Source organism: Atractosteus spatula, chromosome 3, assembly GCF_055471065.1.
Source record: "Atractosteus spatula isolate fAtrSpa1 chromosome 3, fAtrSpa1.hap1, whole genome shotgun sequence".
NCBI classification, from domain to species: domain Eukaryota; kingdom Metazoa; phylum Chordata; class Actinopteri; order Semionotiformes; family Lepisosteidae; genus Atractosteus; species Atractosteus spatula.
Genome location: NC_142708.1, coordinates 32,582,954 through 32,606,879, shown reverse-complemented (window position 1 = coordinate 32,606,879; position 23,926 = coordinate 32,582,954). Strand labels below are relative to the sequence as shown.

Below are 23,926 nucleotides of genomic sequence, written 5' to 3'. Positions count from 1 at the left end.
GTGTGAAGGAAATGGGATTCAGAAACCTCTTATTTAAACCTTGTGCTGCACCTGCTCTATAATGTTACCTTTGGAAGCTCAAATGTGTGTTTGGAAAGGAATGGTAACCAATCTGTGACTAATGAATATTCCCATATCTATACTCGACTTCACTCTATGTAACTCACGAAGGCTGCATCAGAAATGTCTTGGAGATGAGCATTTTGGGTTAATTCCTTAAGAACTGCAGCTATGAGTTGAATATAATCTTAAACACAGAACAAGTGTTGTGTAGAGACCTCTTGTGGTGGTAGGAAATGTAACCTTAAACAGAATCTACTGCACTGCATTGTACTTCAATAAAAGTAATGTTTTAGAAGGCCTATTTAAAACTAGCAAAGATATACAGTATAAACTAAATATTCATTTCAATCAGCAGTGAGCTATTTATTCTTGATAAGGGTTGCAGCAAATCGGGGCATATCTCAGAAGGGGTTACATCCTGAATATACTGTAGAGCAGAATGACACTTAAGGAGCAGGGGAGATCATACGGACTCAACACACAGAATGGATGTGGTGAACTGCAAGGTAGCAACACACAGAACCATGCCACCTTGATAAATAATTAATAAATTAATAAACTGCATGTATCAATCAAAAATATTTTCTAAGCTTATTGAAAACTGATTTGGTCCACCGAAGGCTAATGCTTGTGTGCTACTGCAGCCACTGAGGGATCTGTAGTCATTTACCCTCCCTGTCTGAGCTTGATTAATTCTCATCCAATCTTTCCTTCAGTACTTCTCCACTAGACATATCTAAACATTCAATCAACTTAAGAAATATTACTGTTTAAACACTGAAACAGAATAAATCTCCCAAATTGAAGACACCACTAATTCTGAAAACTGGCTCTGGTGTCCTCTTTCAGCACCACCTGTATTGTAATAATGGATAATGATAGATAATCATTCCACTCACACCAAGGGCCAATTTTCCAAGAAGCCATTGGGCCTACAGTACCAGTATCCTGTATGTTTGGACTGTAGGAGGAAACACAGGGAGAACATACAAACTCCACACAGATAGCACTATGTCTAGAATTGAACGCAGGACCCTGGCACTCTGAGACAGCCAGGTTAAACACTGTCTCACCATGCCACCCTTATGCAGAAATGTTACAAAAGGACGATTAAGAGTTTCTGGATACATTTTATGGTAATACTGTATGTTTTGTTGTGTGACCTCCTCCCCCTTCAGAATGTGTGAGATATATTGATGTTCTTAAGAACTCAAAAAACCTACAGAAGAAAAAAAAAAGTCACTCCAGGTTATTACTGGTTTTCTTTTTATTTGGCTTATTAAACAGTACAGCCAATTCCTTCCCACCACAGAAATGTGACTTGGATTCAAAAACCGCAAAAAGTCCAGAGCTCAGCGTGCATTGGGAGGCAGGTTTTCAGTATAATCTGAAATAAGACACTGTTATGAAACAGCCATTGACTGAACAAACAAAGACTAAAAGCAATAAGTTGACTTTTGGTTAAACAGGGAAATTCGGCTCAGATTCCTCAAAGGCTGGAACACCTTCCCAGTCAAATGGAATTCATAATCAGCAATAACTTAGCATTTTGGTTTAAATTAAATTGTATGATTCATGCAATATTAAAAAAACAGCCCCTTTCATTTTCAGGATTAATTTGCTTCTGGGTTTCATGTTTTATGTCCATGCATTTTAAAATATTTTTCATCATTACCCATGTGTACTAGGAAGTAAAGTTATAAAAGAATAGTCTCCATTTAATCAACCACCTTGCTACGGTTTGAGATTGATAAAATGATTTGGTGTTGCTACAGTAAAAGTAGGACTAGAAGGTTTGAATACAAGACCAATCACATTATACTGTATATTGGTATCATTCCAGACAGCCTAAGGTTCTGTAGACCTTTTATATACTGTAAGTAGAATTCAAATGTTTTTAATGTGATATTTGACTACGATGACAACAAATTTGTCAAGCACGGTATACAGTATACATATAAACGTTTGTATTCTGTTTGGCAAAATATGAAGGGGTCCCCAGTAAACTAAAACAGCGTGACCTCTGATTAAATAAATGTAGGAAACACACAGACCATGAAGTTAATTGTAGAAATGGAGTCCTACACATCTGTCAAAGATAAACTGATTGTTCTATTCCAGAGTCTAAGGAAGTTCACATAATACTTATTCTATGGCATGACAGATGAACATTCTTACTCTAACTAAGATATATAGATAAACGTTTTTAATGCCAGTACTAAATGTTATCTTGGTATCTTATAGCTCCAGGCAAATTGTACTTCAAGAATCCTGAGGTCTCCAATAGCATTGGTTTCTACACATGACCATAACAGCTAAATTGGAATTGGTACTACAACCTAGCAGGGACGTTCACAGCTGCAATAACTGGATTAAAACAGGACATTCAGTGCAAAAGAAATGCCATTTTGTTACTCATCCTGTAGAACTGTCTCCTTCATTTGTATATGAGTAAAATTTGTGAATGGAAAAACTAAACCTGCATAGGACCACAGCAACTCTACCAAAGCAGAACTGTGGACTTCAATGACAAATTAATTCCAAAGCTACTCTCATTCAACTGCCATCCAAAATCAGTCTTTTAAAACATGTGCACCTAACTTGTCATTTTGTTTGAACAGTATACAAATACATACCATTACAGGCTCAAGCAACAGCCTGAAAAAAGGTTCCACAGGATGAGTTACTTTTTGAAGTTATTTTCATTCATAGTTTTAAAGAGCTACAGTATGTCTCCGTCTTACATTCACTGGTTAATGATGTGTAATGGTTCTAGTGAGGTGTTTTTGGAGATTGTTCCAGTCTGGTAATAGTCTGTGTAGAAGGAAAACAACAAAAAAACATGGCTGTTTCAAGACCAGAAGTGAAGAATCACTCATTTAGACATAAGGTACCCAGTAAATGTAAATTTACTTAAATGTAATGTAAATGTAGGATAAATGTAATAATAATAATTTGAATTTAAATAAACTTGAATAGATTAATACTATACTTGCATGTAAGTTTTCAGGTTGGCAATGAAATGCAAACATTCTGGTACAGTATCTGCTTTCTTTGTGTGGCTTTAAAGTAACTTCAAACAGAAGATAATTAGCAGGAGATGCTTCTGCCACCCCAGCAGTACACCCACAGCTTTATTTTGCTCAGTAATCAAATTGATTTGCCTGCAAGTTAAGTATTGGCCAAACCCAGACATCCTGTATACCTAATAAAGCCTTCATTAAGACAGACATTTAACATTGTGCACCAAGTGGCTATAAGATTAAGTGTTGCACAAAGATCAATGCTACACACAAGATGAGAAACACAATTCAACACTGAGAAACCCATACGAAGATACTACATATAATTAACCAAATTACTTAGGGGGCTCAGATTTTGTTACAACTACTTACAGTATGCCTCCTTTCCACTGGTAAATGCTGTATGAACTCCAATGTCTACTATAAAGTCCAGAAAATTCAAGATAAAATGCATTAACATTAAGAAATCGATTTGTTATAAACCAGCATAAAATATGTTGACTGGAAGAGTAGGGCTAGATTTTTATTTTCAGTTGGAACTTTACTACTAATTTTCCTTTACTACATCCATGTGCCTTGAAGCAACAAATTAAATTTAAAACCAGCTCTTGGCATCTTTAGATCATGCACTACAAACAATATAAATAGAATAAATCGGTCCATTTACATTACATTTATTATAAACAAAGCATGTACAATACATTTTAACATTACAGATAATACTGAAATTAAATGTTTAAATCTCTAAGTTGAATTAACACTGCAGTGTCAAAAAGCTTTGTAAGAAAATTTAACCTTCGTTCTTGTAGAATATATTGCCACATACAGTACTACCAATTCTGATACAATTCTGCAGAAAAGTGATCAGTAAAAATAATTAAAAGGTGACATCCATTCATTTTCAATATCCAGTCACTACAGCATGTCAGTTAATCTACTGTATCCCAGAAACAGGGAAACGAAAAAAGTAAGTAAAACGTTTTATAAGGGGTTAGCAATAGCCTTAATCAAAATTAACCCTATTTATTCAAACTCCATTCTTCTATATTAAGTGACTTAAGTTACATTGTAAAGAGATATTAATAATATGACCACTTCCAACGATCACAGTCTACCATTGATTGTCCAATAATATTATTTTTAAAAACAGCTTAAACAAACAAACTTTTGGAGTCTACATCAGGGGTCTCATAATCTTACAACCACTAGAGAAGGGTGAGATTGAGAAAATTAAATTAAATTGGATCAATTTAATCCCTATTCCACAGGCGTTAAACTAGTTGAGAGAGAACTACACTATCAACTGGATTATAACCACTGAAGACTGGACCCCATGGACTACTTGAGTTCTATTAAAACTCGACAGGATTGTAGACTACAGATCTGAATAAGGACAGTGTTTGGCTAAAGTACAGAGACATTTTTCATCAATGCTGTGCACACACATTCAAGCTCAGGTGTACCTTAACCAGACCACTTGAAATGAGGCATTAACCTCAGTTTTGGCTTTCAAGTCAGATGGTGGCGGAAAGCATTATCAATGATTTCTCTTTTAAAAAACAATCCAATGTAAAAAATAAAAACCCTGTTTATTAGTTTCTGTGAGCTTTCTACAAATATTTGAATTTGTAGCTCCATGGACAAAATACTAACTTCCTTCATCAGTCTGAACTTTTTTTTCTAAGCCAAAAGCTTTAATTTCTCTCAAAGTATTGTAACAAGCCTAACTTTTGAAAAACGCTGTATATACAGTATTAACCATCTAATGGCACTCATAAATATTATTAGTAGGGGAGACAATAGGTTAACAAGCTACAGTAAACCAGCTCACCCAACCTTGTCAAAAGATTAATGCACATCATGCACACTGTCCATGATTGAGCAAATGGAGGAAAAAAAATAAGTCCTTACTTTCTACAGAAATAATTTAATCCAAGTCGTGTGATCGTTCCAATCTTATTAAAGCTTGGAACGGTTTATTGTATGGCTGAATAGGGGAAAGTTAGCTGTGCTTCACAAAATCTGGCGCAGCCATTCCAGTGTGTAGTGCCAGAGAGCCAGGTTTCTCCAGGGCCAGTGCTGGATGGCAGGCCTCCGTGAATCTGTGCTGGCAAGAGTAGAGCACCTGTCCACTTTGAGCGTTGAAGAACACCAGCCGCCCATTAATGTAATCCAACAGTGTTCCGATCCTAGTTGGTTTGTCAACAACATGAATTTCAGCTTGCACACTCCTGTGTAGGAACTCAACTCTGTAACTGCAATTAAAGAAAAAAAGCAAATAAATCTTAACTTTATCCTAACTTACAGAATTATACTAAACATAATTAAATGTTCTTTTCCTACTGTACATGTTTTTTTTGAGAAAGGTAACAGGAAAAAAAAGTGGTCAGGAAGAAATTTGGCATCAAAACTTCAACCACAAAAAAAAAACTCTTAGGTTACTTGCTAACATGGAAAATCAGAGTAGATCAGATGTTACTAGCCAGTCTGAAAATAGTTAGAAAAGGGTTGGTAATCTACTCTTAAATGTCAGTATTGCATCTCAAAGGAGCACAGAGTTGTTCACATGCCAATGATTTAAGGATATTCTCAATTTTTTACTGGTTGCTTCAGGGCTTAGAAGTTTAAAATTAACGACATTTAGCAGTGATGATTATGAGCACAGTGAAAAAAACAGTACCTTGATGGTGTGCGGTAGCAATGAATGCCCCATGATGTACTGTTCTGCCCCAGTGGGCTGTCATGAGGTGTAGATGAATAGGCCACACCAATCCTGTAAGCCTCACTGCTGGCCACTGTTGTCTCCCAGTAATAATATCCATGAGGGGGCAACAGCTCACCCCAGATATCCAGGCAGCTGGAAAGGGGCACAAGGGCACAAAGAGGTCAAACATAACTACTTCATAGCTACATCAATTTATGAACATCGGGCACATTAAGGACAAAACTCAAGTGTTCTTAGATTCACTTGATCTACTATAGATACATACTAACTTAAGTTAGTTGTTTGTTTGTTCGGAGGAACACAACAGTTACTCACTCATTGAGTGTGGCTCTTTGTCTGAAAGTTTGCTCGTGGTAGGAAATGGTAGTCTTGTCCTCAGAAAGCACAAGGGCTGAGTTGGCTGTTTCTTTTAACAGGCAAAATCTGGTTCCTGTCAATCAAGATTTAAAAAAATGTAATGTGTAACAATTCTATCCATACAAAATGATTCCTTATTTTTTTGTTGTTGAAAAGACAGTAATCCTGCCCACAAACCATCAATTGCCTTCTATGTATAGCAAAATGTGGCTGACACCAATTAAATAAAGGTGGCTAATTACACTTAGCCATAGATTGATAGGTTCTTACCTTTTGTGGAAATGAGAGCTGCTTCACTTTGCTCACTGGCCCCAGCAGAGTTTACAGCTTTGATGTAGAAGAGGTAATTCTCATTTGGATGTAGGAGAACCTTGTGTTCACAATTCCTTATGCCAGATATAGACCTACACAAACAAAATACAACTTAACTTTAAGTAACCTGATGACATTTAAAAACTAATCTGACAAATATTGTTAATGCTGAAACATCCCACTGTGAATCTAAGAAAAAACAAAGATTTAATTACATTTAAATGTACTGAATACTGACACAGATTTGGAACTGAACTCCATAAGCAATAGGCAAAATGCTTTAAAAAACATAGTATAAGGATCATCAACTAAACAAATGCTACCTATAAAATACTAGCAATATATAACACAAGTAAACTACACCCAAAGCCAAGAACAGCAAGAACAGCAATTTACAGTACCTAATAGAGTTTACAGAGTATAAGGATAAGAACTTGACAAACATTTTTAAAAGCACAGAAAATATCTTTATACAATCACTGTACTTGGACAGTTTTAAATGCAATTTCAAACTAGAATAGACTTCAGAGGAAATGTATGTTTTAAATTGTATTGAGAACGTAAAAATTTAAACAAATGCATCTCTCCATGCTCTGAAACAAGAGTGTGTACCACAGTGATGCACTGATACAACTAAATATAACTTAATTAAAGGAAGCCTACACAGGCAAAACTAACTCTTATGTAATTTGAGCTTTGTTAGAAGGGGCTCCAAAAACGACTACTGTAGCTAAAATGAATTAAGTATAAAATTAAGATATTTAGAATAAAATGTTTTTGTCAAATAAAGATTTAATCATGGTAAAGGGCCTTTTTAAGCACTCTAATATATAAAGAATTTATATCCCGGTTATAATGCATACGGAGTACAAAAATAGTTATTACTCTATTTCTACATGTATGCTTTAAAAAATAACTGGATTTAGGATATTGATTAAATGATTTTGGAGTTGTTTTGATTTATTGATTATTCAATTTATTGATGAGTGTGACTTTGACAACTGCATACTGTAGTAGTAGTTGGCACAGCACAAGCAGATATAGTTTATTTAGTCTAATAGACTTTTTACATTAATATTTCTCTGCATGTCTGACTTTTATGCAGCTTCTATAGTATAAATCAGTATTTTGTTGGTATAATTCTCCTTAAGAGTGCTACGAACAATTCAACAGTTCCTTTTTCCAGGAAGAGCACAGATATGTCCTCTAGATGGCAGAGCTGAGGTGAAATATTGTAAATGCAGCTACTTTTTGTGAGACCCAGTATTGCCAGCACAAGAGTCATTTTCTGAAAGCATATATTGTAAGAACACAGCAAAATAAACCTGTAGCTGAAAGAGTGGACAATTAGTGAAAAAGACCATTTTAAGCGCTAAAATTAATTAAGTCTACATCTTGACATATCGAATTAATGAAGATTCTAAAATGTAAGACGACTTGATAATGAAGGCAATATTTTCAGCAAGTTCCCAGAATGCTTAGATAAACTCAAGCTAGCACAGTTCCTTAGCTCTAGGCAGTGTGTACATTAGACAAAAAATCCTGGCACATACTGTAGAAGTGCTTGAACAGTGGTGCAGAGTGACAAAGGTGTTTAATAATAATAATAATAATAATAATAATAATACATCCTTACACTTATATAGCACTTTTCTGGGCACTCCACTCAAAGCACTTTACAGGGAATGGGGACTCTCCTCTGCCACCACCCATGTGTGGCCCCCACCTGGATAAAGGTGTAACACTCACTAGATATCAGCTAAAAGTCGAGAGGAGAACCATTAGCATGGCTAATAATAATTGCTTACACTTATATAGCGCTTTTCTGGAAGATCCATTCAAAGCACTTTACAGGCAATGGGGACTCCCCTCTACCACCACCAATGTGCAGCATCCACCTGGATGATGCAACGGCAGCCATATTGCGCCAGAACGATCACCACACATCAGCTATCAATGGGGAGAAGAATAGAGGGATGAAGCCAACTCATAGATGGGGGTTATTAGAAGGCCATGACAGGTAAATTCCAGGGGGAAATATGGCCAGGACACCCCCACAGCTTTTTGAGAAGCGAATAGTGTTGTAGACCTGCAGGCCCTTTAAACAAACCTGAGCCCCTCTCCCTCGCATGTGTATTGCCTGCAGTACTCCAGCGTGAAGGACTCCACTGCAGCCAGATTGGTGGAGCTCCAGCGGATGATGGCCGAGTCCCAGCACACTGTGCATTCCTCCGTCTTGATTACTGGGCCAGAAGGAGCTGAAAACACAACGTGAGGGGTAGGTCAGCTTTCTCCATTTGCTGGTTTTACATCCTTCCAATTCACACCTCATATGAAAGGAGTCATATGAGCTTATTGCACCGTCAGGCACAGCAAAGCTCTTTGCCACAGCCCACTGGCTGACATTCTGTTAAATTAGTGGAATCACTTATGCAACTTATTTTTACAATTTAAGGTTCTGAGTACTATATTGATCTATTTTCAGAATCCAGCCAAACAGTACTGTTTTTCTCCCCATCAGCAGCAGCTTACTTTAACGTAGTCTTGAAGCAAGCTGAACTGCATCCTTTGCAAGTTTCTCTGCATAGCCGGTCTTATACTAGGCTACTGTAGGATTCTTGATTTACTAGATAGAGATAAACAGATTTATTCCAGTAGAGGCCTAGAAGAAAATCTGACTCTTCCTCTAATGGATGGTTAGATGTAGTGATATCCATTGTATCATTATGGATTGTCTAAATCACTGAACAGGAAAAAATGAGCTAGGGAGAGCCTGTGATCTTTACACCATAGTTCACTCTGCAAAATGAACCTCATACTGTACAACAAAATTAATTGTGTGGGTTTCAGATCAAAGAACCCAGTGTATTTTTGGTGAATAATAGTCACTTTCAGTACAGGAGAATATCAAGACATAAAGGCCTTGTAAAGTCTCTGACCTGTTCTGAAAGAAGTCTTCTCACTTGGCAAGCTGCAGCCTGTGTAATTTACTGCCATAACCCACACCAAGTAGCACTTGTCTGGTTCTAAGTCCTCCAGTGTGCAGTAACTCTCCTTTACTGTCACTCTGTACTCTTCTGACATAGCTGTGGGTTACAAGATGAACACAAGAACAATGACAATGAAATGTATAGTCTAATATTAAAAGGTTTAAGCATAGCATTCATGTAGTATATAAAATGCAATGATCATGATCAATCATGTGATGCAGTGTCAGAGTTTCCAAACTATGGTCTTACAGAAGTTTCCAAACTATGGTCTTACAGAATTTCATCTTTAGATCAGGAACTTGCTGGAAACAACTTTAAATGCAACAGTATGTTCTACACAGCATACTATAATATATATGCTATATATATTTTCCTTTTAAACTGACTATTTCAAAGAGGTGTAATATTAAATTCTCAAGGATATCAACATGGGGAACTAAAGGGTTTTCTCAGTCACCTCATTTTAACACATGGTGCTCAGTATATTTCTTTATTATTCAGCACATTGGAAAATACTCAATAAAACGCTATGTCTGGCTGTGACATGCAATAATCATCTCTCACCACTCGCATAGGTGAAGACTGAACTTAAAAATGAATGAAAAGGGTGTACTGAACATCTACTATCCACAAAAAATAAGTCATTACATGTCACTAATATTGACTACTGGGCACAATGTGTCTTAGTATTATTGTCTGTCTGATCTCTTTGTTCACTTGTTAGTTGCAGTATGGGGATGTTGTGATAGAATAGGATGTTCTGAATTGGTGGGGAGTGTGGGATGTATGATGAGGATAAAATACAAGTTGTAATTTTATTAAGATATAGAGAGAAATGTCCTAGTATGAACTACAAGCTGGTGGAACCTCTAACTGAATTGGTTTTGAATACTGTACCTCCCTGAGGTTCTTCCATACAATAGACCTGGAAGCAATCGATGACATCACCCTCATTGACCTTCCAGTAGACTATGACTGAAGTGCTGGTTGCAGAGTTGGGCTCCTGAGGCTGTACTCGAGGTGTCTGAGGAACTGAGAGCAAAGATCAACCATCATGTTAACAGTCTAAAACCTGTGTAAAGAATTCTACTGTAAGAGTTAATAACATGAGAATATCCTGCACAAAGTATACTAATTCTACACAAACAGTTCAGTCCTGTTATTCTTTCATATGACTGACTTCCTATAAAATGCACTGTAATTTAATTATTTAATTATTTCTGTCATTTATGACTCTGTAGGCATTTTTTACCCCCATCTAAGTACATGAACACAAACTTGCATTCAAAGTTACATACTTATTACTTATTATGAACATATGTATTAATCATGTAGCTTTCAACCATACTTAATGTTAGCACCTACAATGCCATGAAAAAGTAATGATTTCCTCATTATTGCAGATGTTTTACACTGAACTGAAAGGGAACCTGATTAAAGATAAAGGGAACAAATAACACCTTTTCTTTTTACTTATTTCATTTATTTAACGAACAAAGTTATCCAACACCAACTGGCACTGTGTGAAAAAGTAAATCAACCCAATTAAAGGGATAATTTAGAGTCAGCTGATTGAACACAGCCAGGTTTGATTACAGCCAGCCCTGCTCAATATAAACCACAGTGAGAGCCATAATCTCCAAATGGAGAACACTTGGAACAGTAGTGAATATTCCCAGGAGGGAAATTTCTCCAAGGGCACAGTATAATATCATCCAGGAAGTCACAAAGGATCCTAAAAAATCATCCAAAGAACTGCAGGCTTCTCTAGCCTCAGCTAAGGCCATTGTTCATGACTCCACAATCAGAAAGAGACTGGGCAAAAATGGGCTTCACGAGAGAGTAGCAAGGCGGAAAAAACTGCTAACCAAGAAGAACATAAATGCTCGTCTCCCATTTGCCAAAAAGCACCTGGATGATCCCCAAGCCTTTTGGGAGAATATTCTATGGACAGGTGACTCAAAAGTGGAACTTTTTGGACAACATAGGTCCCATTATGTCTGGCGTAAAGCACACACTGCATTCCACAATAAGAACATCATTCTCATAGCCAAACATGGTGGTGGTAGTGTGATGGCGGGGGGATGCTTTGCTGCCTCAGGACCTGGGCGACTTGGCATAATTGAAGGAACCATGAATTCTGCTCTGTATCAGAAAATTCTTAGGGAGAATGTCCGGTCATCTGTCCGTAAGCTGAAGCTGAAGCATAGTCATGCAGCAAGACAATGATCCAAAACACGAAAGCAAGTCCACATCAGAATGGCTAAAAAGTAGCAAAATTTAAGTTTTGCAGTGGCCTAGTCAAAGTCCAGGCCTAAACCCAATAGAGATGCTGTGGCAGGACCTGAAATGAGCAGTTCATACTCGAAAACCTACCAATGTTTCTGAATTAAAGCAGTTCTGCGAGGAAGAGTAGGCTAAAATTACTCCACAATGATGTAAAAGACTGATATCGAATTATAGGAAGTCTTTGGTTGCAGTCATTGCAGCTGAAGGTGGCATAACCAGTTAAGTGTACTTTTTTTCACAAAGGGGATATGGATGTTGGATAACTTTGTTTATTAAATAAATGAAATAATCATGATAAAAAAGTGTTATTTGTTCACTCGGGTTCCCTTTATCTAATAGTAGATTTTGTCTAAAGATCTGAAAACATCCAGTGTGACAAATATGCAATGATAGAGGAAATTAGACTGTAACACATTAAAAGAAAAACATCCTATTTCGTTGAAATTCTTTGAAGCTTCAACAATCTCTGAGTTTCTTTACCTGCAATGCTTTTGAATAATTTGTGTCCATTTCCTGTTGTGGTTTTTGCATAATCTTCAAACACTGGGAAAGTACTGGGGGTGAGCTCCAGAGATGAGGCTTTTTCCAGGGCCTTGTTAAGACTGTCAACACAGACACAGCCTCATACTTCATCTCCATCGCTAACAATAGTATCATCAAAACCGCTTTAGATAATTAACATCTTTTCGGGGGGATTTTTTTAATTTTAATGCCATTTGCACTATAATACAAGTTGGCTGTTTTGCTTCTTACAGGATTCAGAAGTAAAGCTCTTGTTTTTTTGTGACATTTTCCCTCTTCTTTTTGGAAAAATGGGTGAATAGTACAGATAAGGTATTAAGGTGTATATACTGTATAAGGTATACTGTATAATATTCAAACTGGTGTGAGAGAATTAGTGAAATGCCCAAAGAATCTGTTTCAATGCATTGGGACCATTGCTTTTAATAATTTATATTCACTAGTAATAATAACACCCAAGAATTAAGTGTATTGAAAGGATTATTGCTCAACCCTGCTGGCTGAGTGCTAATACAGGATGAGGAGGTTGGGACTCCTGTTCAAACAGGATTGAAAAGGGGCAGCTGCAAATGTGGAGATGGGATGCAAAAAGACATGTGCGAGAGAAATGGAGATAACGTATACATTTATAATGTTTTAGGTGAGAAAAAAACGTCAGAAATGATTGTGAAATACTGACAGCTGACTCTGATTGAACTTGGCTATTGTCATTCCCCCCGAATGTTTGTTATAAACTCTATTAAATGATCTACATTTTAAAAATAGTTAGCAAGCAAGTCGAGTTCACAGATGTTACAGAAATAGGAAGTTATCAAGCACTGCAGAAGAAGTTAACATTTCAAAAAGACAATACAAGGCTGGGCAAACACCTACTAAATGACATTTGACACAAACAAGTCTAGAATGTTACATACTGTATATGCAAGTAGCAAAAATTGAAACTTGTAAATTCAAGATGGGCAAAAGCGGTACCTGAAAAAAACTACATCTGAAAATACGTTTATGCTTTCCTTCTCTAGATAATGTGCAGACGTAATAAACAGTCAAGCAATGTTACAATATAGAGTTAAAAGTGAAATGTTTGAACAAGAGATTACTGAGAGCACTTGATGAATGTGCTTGAAATTCTCAAAGGCACTGACAGTGTCAACCTGAAAGAATCCTCCAGAACAAGCAGTGAAACAAACTGGAGGATACAAGTGAAAACTATGGGGACCTGAATCTTGAAATTGAAGAAGCACTTTTTTTTTTTACAAAGAGGGTTGTGGATGTCTGTGACGAGCTCTGCCCAGCCGACCACGCTGGTGTCCTTCCAGAAATGTGGCTGGATGAGTTCCTTTGATCCCTTTGGCTGCTAGAAACCAAATGGGCTGGATGGGCTCTCATTTGTAACCTTTCTTATGTTTGAATCAAAGCCAAGTGCAGCATTTTGCATGCAGGTAGTAGAAACAAATTCTAAATACAAAATTGGGAACACTGAGTTAGAAGAGGCTACCTATGAAAATGAATTAGGTGTTTATGCTGACACATCACGTACATCATCTAGACAAAGTACTTGTTGGCTGACAAAATTACATCTTCTAGATGTTTTAGGGAAGCAATAAAAAGGTTAAAAAAACCTTAGAATATACAGTTAAAATTTAATTTAGATCAAGGAATGGTATATTAAGAATGGTATATTAATATTATATTAAATATATTGCTCTGTAGGTATTGCAGGTCTCTTTAAAACACCACCACCTGAAGAGCTGGCAGAAGCTGTCAAACTACTGAAATTAAGCCAGTAATGAGCTGGTCCAGGCTGTTAAGAGCCTAGCTGAAATGAAAATCTGTAGATACACCAAACCTGCAAGACATACTGTAAATTGAATATCTCTGGCTCAAGCCCAAGCCAGTAGAGATTTTTTTTTTTAATCAGAAAAGATGTAGGTATTGTATTGTATAAAAAATACAAATTGCTGTATTTTTTTCTGTTTCAGAAATGTACTGTATGAATACTTTTGTTAAAAGCATCTCAATGTTTTTACTGAACAGACAAATATACGTTTTCAGTCTTAAGCAACATGCAAAACATAAATTGCTTTATAAAAAGACAGTTAATTTAGTTTGTACAATCACAAAAACCGATCACACAAGCAAGCAGAACGAGCACATTTGTGTTACCTTCTGTTAATTTCTTTGGCAGACTGGGGGCAAGAAAGAAGGAACAGACTTCAGTGAACTGCATAATGAATGCTGTTCAGCAATGAAGTTAGTGAGCTCACAGAACATTGGTTCTCCATCCTGATAAGGCTGAATAACCATTTATGATAACAATTTGTGAGCCCAGTTATCTTGCATACAAAGTGCAGCCCTAAACATACACACTATATCAATGTCTGTTTAGACATTTATAATGAATATGAAAATGCTGTAATGAATTAAATCTCCCTTAAAACCTCCCTTAGTTTTTTTTTACTTTGAGCTTCTTTGTTAATAAGTGAAATGTCTAGATATGGTAGAAGGAGGGATGTCTAGTCCTTGTCCTGGAGAGCCAGTGTGTCTGCATGTTTTCATTCCAACTCAACCCTTAATGAGCTAAACCAGCTCATTACTTGCTTGACATGACAACTTTAACCACTTATCCCAGTTTTCAAGAGAACTTGAAAATCCACAGACAAACTGGTCTTCCAGGACCACGACTGCACATTCAGCCCTGTTTTACCGTGACAGCCTCTTCAGAGAAAGCTCAACCATATTATAAGTGGGGATGTGACACAATTCTGCTTTGAAAGTGAAAGCACAGCCATGACAGGTACTTCAGCTGCAATATTACCGGATAATCATGTTTAATGTACCTGCAAATGAAATTTGTTAGCAGCCTGCCAGCTGCATGCAAGGATACAAGTCAGCTAATTGCAGTCTTCGGGGAACAAGAATAAAATAATCTTGAATTTTTTCATAATGTTTTTTCCCCCATTTAACTTGCACTTTGAAGCAGTTTTCATTGTTTTTATGAAGATCCTATTTGACTACTGTGTTACTAATCACAATGCTATCAGGACTGATCAGTTAGCTAGACACTTAGACAATATGACTTTTACAACTTTCTCTTGAAATGGATTATTAGCTTTTAGAAAGCTTTTCAGGGTTGTGCACACACAGTGTAGTCTCTAGAACTGGAATTAACATAATGAAGTCTAATTTTTCATTCTTAGTTTAACACAAATTCTGTTTTCCATAGTTTTGAGAAGAGACATTTCTTTGAAGCATGTGTGTAACACATGGATTCTACCACTTTCTTTTGTTATTCAGAATCTACAAACAGCAATACATTTACCCTCTTTAGAAATCTAGTTAAAAACCACAATTTTTTCAGTACTTACCGTTACAAAAGTCACTTCATCGGGTTCCTCCACTTCCTTTATCGTTTTCTCCAGAATGTCTTTTGCTGAGTCGATGCTCTCTTGGAAAGTGACTAATTGGTCATATAGCTGCTCCAGTTTAAATTTTTTCTCATCCTCCATCTTTTGCGACATCTCATTGTACTGCTCCAAAACAGTCTTCATCATCTCATCATTCTGCTCCTCTAGACTCTGCTCAGATTTGGTGCAATTTTCCTGCATTTTACACAAAGCAATTTAAACATAAACTGAGAAAAAGCCATGAAAATTGATAAATCCTTGATAAATTTAGCACTGCTGTAATACCAGTCCTTGCTCAAACCACCCATATTTAGTCCTCTTATTCAGTTACACAGCATAATTTAGGAATATTTTTAAATGCTCAGATTACTCAGTGCAACACCCCCATGACACGATGTAAAAACAAAGACTTGTTTGAAATTAAAATTAATTTCTGTAATTAACATAGCAATCATTTTACAGTTTAAAAGAAAACGGGCAAAACCGCTTGCGTCAATTCGAGTCAAGCATAACTCAGAAGACCAATGAGGGTAGTAACAGCTACTAATTCTAAGATTAGCCTACACCAGAAATAAAACCATCAGAAGTTCACTGGACCATTCAGAAATTGTGTGCTGTATTTTGCCAGCACCACAGCAAATCATGCAAGCACATACAGTAACACTTTAGCAAGCATGATAGAAATAGGTATTGTATAAAGATGAATTTCCGTTAAAGCACACAAGAAAACACCAAAGAAGTCAGAGGAAGAGATACTCATTAGAAAGAGGTGAAAATGACAACGTGGTGATGAGAACATGATATCCTATTGCAGTAGTAAGTCACTGTGCAGCTGGGCAAAAGGTGTTTTTTTTTCCACAACTAAATTGTCTCCTTGTATTGTAATTAAGGATAAATCTTCAGATTTAGCAAAATTGGTTATTTCCTATCAGTTGTTAAAAATATTCAATTTGTTTAATAATTTTTAAATGACTCCTTGTAAAAAAACACGCACAAACTTTTGTGAAGGCTTTTCTATAAATGTTCAGGTACAATACTAGTCAGAATTAGAAAACAAAAAAGCATTGCTCCACTATTTGCAATAAAAAGCAATAGTAATATTAAATACGTAACTCACCTCTCTGAGTCAATAATTGGTGAAAGCACTTTTCTTAATAATTACAGCACTGATTTTTTTGAAAAGGTTTCTACCAACTTTTTATACTACAATGGTGCAATTTTCACCCATTCCTTGCAAACTTGTTCATTTTCTGAACAAGTCATGTTGTTTGGAGAATCTTGATGGCCACACTTCTGTCAAGCAGGACTTGAATGACACAACTGAATGACAATGACTTTCAGTTTGTTAATCCACTCCAGCATACCTTTGGCCTTGTGCTTTTGGGCACTGTCCTTCTGAAAGGTGAATATTCATCCCAGTTTTAGGTCTTTAGCGGACTGTAGCAGCTTTTCCTCTTTTTGTAATTTGTCATTTTTAATATTTTTGGATTTGTAATTTGTTCCACACATTTCCCCCTCAATGTTGATGATCTTCCCAGTCCCTGCTGATGAGAAGCAGCCCCAAAACATAATTGTGCTGCTTTTATGCCTGGCAATAGGGATGAAGTTGACTGGGTGATGTGCCAGATGTAATATTTTCATTTGTAACTTTTTAGCCTTAATTTTGTTATCTGTTTTTGTTATTTTGCCCATCTGACCACACATCTTTTTGTCATCTTTGCAGTTTCACAAAAATATGGCCAGCAGCCATATCACCCTGCAACTCACAACTGGCAACCCACTGAAGTTAAGCAGGTGTGAGCCTGGTCAGTACCTGGATGGGAGACCTCCTGGGGAAAAACTAAGGTTGCTGCTGGAAGAGGTGTTAGTGGGGCCAGCAGGGGACAGCTCACCCTTTGGTCTATGTGGGTCCTAATGCCCCACTGCAGTGATGGGGACACTATACTGTAAAAAGGCACCGTCCTTCGGATGAGATGTCAAACAGAAGTCCTGATTCTCTGTGGTCATTAAAAATCGCAGGGCGTTTCTCCAAAAGAGTAGGGGTGTAACCCTGGTGTTCTAGCCATACTTCCCATGGTTTACTAATTAAACCCATATGAATTGGCTTCATCACTGCGTTCTTCTCCACATCGATAGCTGGTGTGTGGTGAGTGTACTGGCACATTATGGCTTTACAGGTAAAGGGGACTTCCCTCCACGACCACTAATGTGTAGCACCCATCTGGATGATGCAATGGCAGCCAAAGTGCACCAGTACGCTCACCACATACCAGCTATCAGTGGGGAGGACAATAGAGCGATGAAGGCAATTCATAGATGGGGATTATAGGGAAGTCAGGGCCAGGGGGTAATTTGTTTCTCTGGAGAAACACCCCTACTCTTTTCAATAAAATGTAAGATTGAGCTTTCATTCTGATTATCATTAGGTTTACCACTAACAATTAAAAATATAACCTTTTCCTACCATCTCCTACTATTTCCTATTAATGATGCAAGGATGGTCCTTAAGATCAGGTCAGCAGCTATCCATCATAAAATACAACATAACAGCAAAGGACAAGAACTCTGTCAATGAAAAAAGACCAGGTTGGCCACTTCCTCTGACCATCTTTGGGTCAGCACTAGTTCTTACCTCCACTGTATTGAATGCCAGTTCCAGTTCTGACACCAAATCCTCAATCTTTTCTGTGCGTCCTTGCAATTCTGCGATCCACTCGGTTATCTTACACTGAAAGGAAGGTACAGTAGACACTGATAAGGATGAAGGGCACTGCTCAGGCAGACAAGCAAATATGACTCCATATTAAAGGGCCAGTCCCTGTGATTTTGTCAAACATGGGTATACATATCACTCATTGTTCACTAGCACGGAGGTACAGTATGGCTCTCGATGCATCAAAACAACAACAACAAATAAATGGCTGATAACTTGGATTTTAATAGCCAATGAGAACAGGTGATTACTAAGGACTTCATTGTATGTACTTTAGTCACCAACTTGGCATTCCTGTTGCATTTGTCCTCTGCATCTGAAATATGTGATCTGTGGCCTCTTCTCTGGAGGGGATAGTTCAATACATGGTGGCTTCAATGATGGATCACTCAATGACAGCACTGCAAGACCAGAGATGCTTTTCAAGTCACAGAGGTTTTTGTGATAATCCCAGGGCCCTGGCGGGTTTAAACACTCCCAAATTTAGATAATCCCTGGAAAGCAGTCTGCTACTACTTGGGAAGCCACAATCAAGCTGCTGAATGACAAACCCCAAGTTTGAAATGGCAGTCTCTGCACTACAGAGCCCCCCCTGTGGTTTACACCATGTCCTAATGAACGATGCCACCTGGGAATGTTTCATGGGTGAGTTTAACTAAAGGTACCACTTGAAATCCACCCACAGTAAAATAAATGATGATTTGCATCACATGCTTTGAATATTTGGTGTTTGGAATTGTAAAGCAGCTTTCTGGACAAATGTTTCTATTCAAAGAAATTGTTTTAAGTAATCACTTTAAGTGTCCTTGTTTTAACTGAATTTAGCACCAGTGTCAATTCCAGTAAACGAAACAGTGCCACAGCATGTAACAGAGATCATGTCTGTCAGCATGAATGTTCTTTTAATTGCATTTTATAGTATTTAGCTGTATAAAATACCATGACATAGGTTAATTGCCTTCTAAGAAAATCGGCCCTAGTGTGAGAGTGTGCATGTCTTCTCTGCTATGGACTTGTGTCTCATCAAGAGTGAACCCTGTCTTGTACCCGTTGCTTGCTGGGATAGACTATGACACCCCCGCTACCCTGAATTAGAAGATGCAATTAGAAAATGGATGGATGGAATAATTGGGTTCTATGTAATACAATTACCCTGGCTCAGGGGTCCCCAGTCCTGGTCCTGGAAACCTACTGTACATACCTGCTTGCTTTGAATTGAAGCTGTAACTGAACTAAAAAGCTGCTTAACTGGAACATTTGTAAGTTTTGTTTTCTAGTATTTTATTTATGAAATGCAGTAATCAAAAGGAAATCTCCAACATATTCAAGAGTTGTTCAAAGTTCAAATTAATCCCATTAATAGGTCAATTAAGGGTTCAAATGGACCAAAAACCAGCAAGAGCACTGTAGGACCCCAGGACCAGGACTGAGAACTCCTGTCCTCACTGACTTTAACCTAGTTAAACTTGTTGTCCCCCAGCCAATATCACTCATCTAAAGACAGCCCAGACTATAATCAGCTAAATAACCGCAATATGGCTCAACTTGCACTCCAAATAATTGCCTTTACTGATTGAGCCACTTGGGAGCCCAGATGTGCATTTAACAGAAGAAATATTAATGAAAATACTGAACCTGCTGCAAGCTGCAGCTACAGTACATATCAGACCAGCTTCTAATTCTGCACTTTGTGAAATACTGTAATAACCACTAATTGTGCAACATCACAATTCACTTGAAAAATTCTTTCACTGCAGTAACAAATTAAATGTTAAATACTGTACAACACTCCTAAGCCATTTGTTAACTGAATGTAATGTAGAATCAGATTCCATTCATACCTGATACCTTATCATCTGTTGTGCCCAATGAATCTAATGTTCTTCTTTGAAAGGTCTGCAAACAATTCATAGCATCTGGATGAAAAACCTTAGGAAGCCCTTTTCAGCATGAGTTTTTATCATGGAGTACAGTAGGTATCATTTCTATTTCATACTATTCCTTGCTCTGTCAACTGTAAACATACCTTTTACCCCCTGCTGATTAATTAAGGTAAAAATATCTATTTAATAATGAATGTTTTGGCTAAAATTCAATTCAATATTGAAGAAATATTCTCCAATAATTCTGAATAATACCAGCATTTATGTACTATAATGCACTATAGACAAGCATAAATTACCTGGAGATAAATGTAAGATTCCTAGTATTCCTAGGTTCCTAGTACACAGAAGGCAGACTTTTTACGTTTTTTGATGCTGACACTGATGGCAAAGACAGCTGTTAAAAAGATACTGCATGACTCAGAACCATGATGCACGCAGAATGGCTGACACTGTCAAAGTCCCTGAAGACATGCTGAGTGATATTTCAGATGTTCTTCCCCTTGTGGGCAGCAAAAAATTACATAGTACATTTTGTACTTTGAACCTACATCTGAACAATGAGCATGGATCGTTTCAACAGAATTTCACACAAGCACTTGGGAAATTCTAATGGCTGTAAAACCATTAAGAAAAAAATATGAATGAGGAGCTTTTACATTGCCACTTCTAAACTCTACACAAACAAGGAAACATGCCGTGTTGCTCTATGTCTTTCAGGCATGATGGCGGACAGGATATTTATAAACCTTTTGAGTAGAGAACACCAACTGTTTGGTCACTCTAGTCCCCTCAGGCCAGAGGAAGGACAGGCAATTTAAAAGAACAAATCTGCTCTGGCTCCACAGTCTCAGCAACTCCCCTAATGCCCTGAACTATTATTTACTATCTACAACACCACTATAAAAATCACCATTGTGTATAGTATCCAAGGGTTTTTATAGGCTGCAGGCACAAACTCAGACTCTGTAAGTGGCAACCCTTATAAGTGATTGATCAAATAAACAAGTAATTTGGTCAGTGAAGTTAGTTCATTTTTGCAGTCAGAAAAGTTTTATTGCAAATAATCTGAAAATTATGCCTATTTTTAAGGAATCACCTGGAATTGATCATAGTGAAATGACAAGTTAGAAATAATTAATTCAGGGCTGGAGGTGACTCTGCTATGGTCTGAAATACAAGTACTCTACATGAGCACATAGTTAATTTATACAGTATATATACTGTATATACACAAGAGTATACTGTATATATTAAATGTTTTATTGTTTCCAGATTTCAGGATATAGTAGATTGAATTCAAATTAGTTTCAAGCAACATTTTTCAGCTATTCATCTGCATACAGTATATTAATTCAATCTAAAGCACAGTTTTACACTACATTATTTTGATTGATCGGAAACAATGCAATCTACTTCCATTTATTTTAATTTCACTCTATGACACAACTGTATGTCTGAAGTAAGTGAATCTACAAAGTCAATACTGTACTAAATGAATGCGGTCAGAGGTGCTGTCCTTATACCTATATATTTATTATTCTGAATTATAATAATTAACAGTAATATGGTGTTGTGACGTAAAGACAAAATCTCTAGTCCATAACAATTAATAAAAGTGACTTGAACAATCACAGAAATAACTTGAGTTTTATGTGGAAATATAATAATTCCTTACTGACATTAAACGTTCTAAAAAAACATTACTGTTCAACACAAATATTTATCATAAACAAATTACTTCAAAGAAAGAACAATTTCAGTAATTATGAAGTCTAATAATTGCTCATACAAATTAATTTGAAAGCGTTATAAAAGGTATTAAGGTTTTCACAATTAAATGGCTATTAGAATGACAAACTATTAAACTGTAGAAACAATTTAGAGAGCTTATACAAGTAATTAGGCTGTCTATTCAAAAATACAAGTTTATTAATTTGTTTATTTTTATTATTAACTGATTTAAAGAAACCACTCTTGTTCATTGTATTAGCTACATTTTTCATATAATAATTTGTACCAGTTTCAATAATTCAAAGGAGAATGTTTTTAAATTGAGTTTCAAAGTATTTTCCTATATTTATAGAATATATTACAGAATGAACATTTGTTTTGTTGGCCCCAGGTTCAAATCAAGTGTGGTTGCTAAGAAACTAACGGAAGAAGAAGCAAATGCAGAGGGAAGCAAGCGGCCTGATATTGAAAATGAATAAACTGAAAACAGGTCTTATTATATCTTTCTTTACATAATTTGATTAGTATAAAACCTACTGAAAATGAATTTCTGAAGTTATATTGAACAAAGAATGTTCGCTGTGTAGATATGTAGACTCAAACTTTGTAAAAAAGAATTAATTTCATCATTAGTTTTTAGAGGCAGTGTCTTCTAAAACAGCAAGTTCTAAAACAACAACCTGATTCCTGTTGTTCAAACTCTATCAAACATATTCACAACTTGATCTGTACCTTTACTGAACTGCAGAAATTAGACTTTTGGTATTAGCACAACAACATGGTTACCTGTATTTGCATTTAGAAAGGTGTGTCCATTCTGGTGCTGCATATTTAACTTTTTAGAAAATTGAGACAAATTGATGATTTGAGCAGCTATAATTCAGCTCATGACGGCATCTAGTCTTATTTTTTCACCTCACTGATGCTCAATTGCTCAGGAGCAACAATAATAATTACCACAAAAATATTCATCCTATATTGTATGATGCCGCAAAGAGCGTTGTCCTTGAAGAATGGTACTTGCCTAAAGAGTCAATCAAATTGTTGACGCTTTTGTCTGTATTAGGATGGCTGCCAGAGAATGCCAGGACTCAAGATGGTGTCAAGAGGAAATTGCTATAACAGGGAAGACCTGTGTGCCCTGTACCAGCCTATGTAAATTGCCTATTGAGCCAGCAGAAGAGCCTGACAGAAAGACTAAAGACCAAAAAAGGAAGCTGAACATATTGCAAACCTGGATAAGGTTATTTTGTGTTTCAATAAAATACTGTTAAACTGCTAGATGGCCTATGGGTGTGTCTGTGTTGGGTCCTGCCTAAATTTATGGCCACGTGATGACTGTGCCCCCCACAGCATCACAGTTCCCATGTAAAACCATAACAATAACTTTAGTTATATTTCTGAATTTTTTTCACTATGTCAATTTACAGTGCCATACATATCATTTAATCAAAATGATTATGTTTTTCATGCTCTCCTGGGAAGGGATAAAGTATTTTGAATTGAATTGAAAAACTCTGTAATTTAAATTCATAACACAAGTTACACATGACTCCCACATTCATCTTGCAAATATCACCATGTACAGTATTTAGGCTGTTATATAAAAATGTAGTCAACTATAACACTGAATTTTTCAATACGATAATCATAAAGATTCCAATATAATTGGAGAAGCAATTTAAAAGGCAAAAAAAATTGTTAGGATACTGTATATAGTTAAAAGCATAGAAGTTAAATCAAGGTTTAAAACTGTATAATGTTCTATTAAGTTAGAATATTATGTATAGTTTTGGTCACCACATTGTAGAAAATGGGTGACATGGTAGTGCAGTGAGTAGCATTGCTGCCTCACAGCGTTGGGGACCTGGGTTCGATTACTTGGGTGCTATCTGCATTAAGTTTGTTCTC

General features: G+C 36.6%; 1 protein-coding gene across 1 annotated transcript in view; it reads right to left on the bottom strand.

Annotated features, from left to right (window-relative positions):
* Positions 1-1,318: 1,318 nt before the first annotated feature.
* cmya5 (cardiomyopathy associated 5) overlaps positions 1,319-23,926 on the bottom strand; it is a 35,212-nt gene continuing 12,604 nt past the window's right edge. Inside the window, exons 3-13 of the mRNA XM_088909936.1 lie at positions 18,318-18,413; positions 15,647-15,880; positions 14,445-14,467; positions 12,240-12,361; positions 10,368-10,502; positions 9,420-9,566; positions 8,591-8,738; positions 6,439-6,572; positions 6,127-6,241; positions 5,767-5,943; positions 1,319-5,341 (exon numbers count right to left, since the gene is read on the bottom strand). Of these exons, the coding sequence (XP_088766062.1) occupies positions 5,089-5,341; positions 5,767-5,943; positions 6,127-6,241; positions 6,439-6,572; positions 8,591-8,738; positions 9,420-9,566; positions 10,368-10,502; positions 12,240-12,361; positions 14,445-14,467; positions 15,647-15,880; positions 18,318-18,413 (1,584 nt within the window). The 3' untranslated portion in view covers positions 1,319-5,088. The remainder of the gene's footprint in view (positions 5,342-5,766; positions 5,944-6,126; positions 6,242-6,438; positions 6,573-8,590; positions 8,739-9,419; positions 9,567-10,367; positions 10,503-12,239; positions 12,362-14,444; positions 14,468-15,646; positions 15,881-18,317; positions 18,414-23,926) is intronic.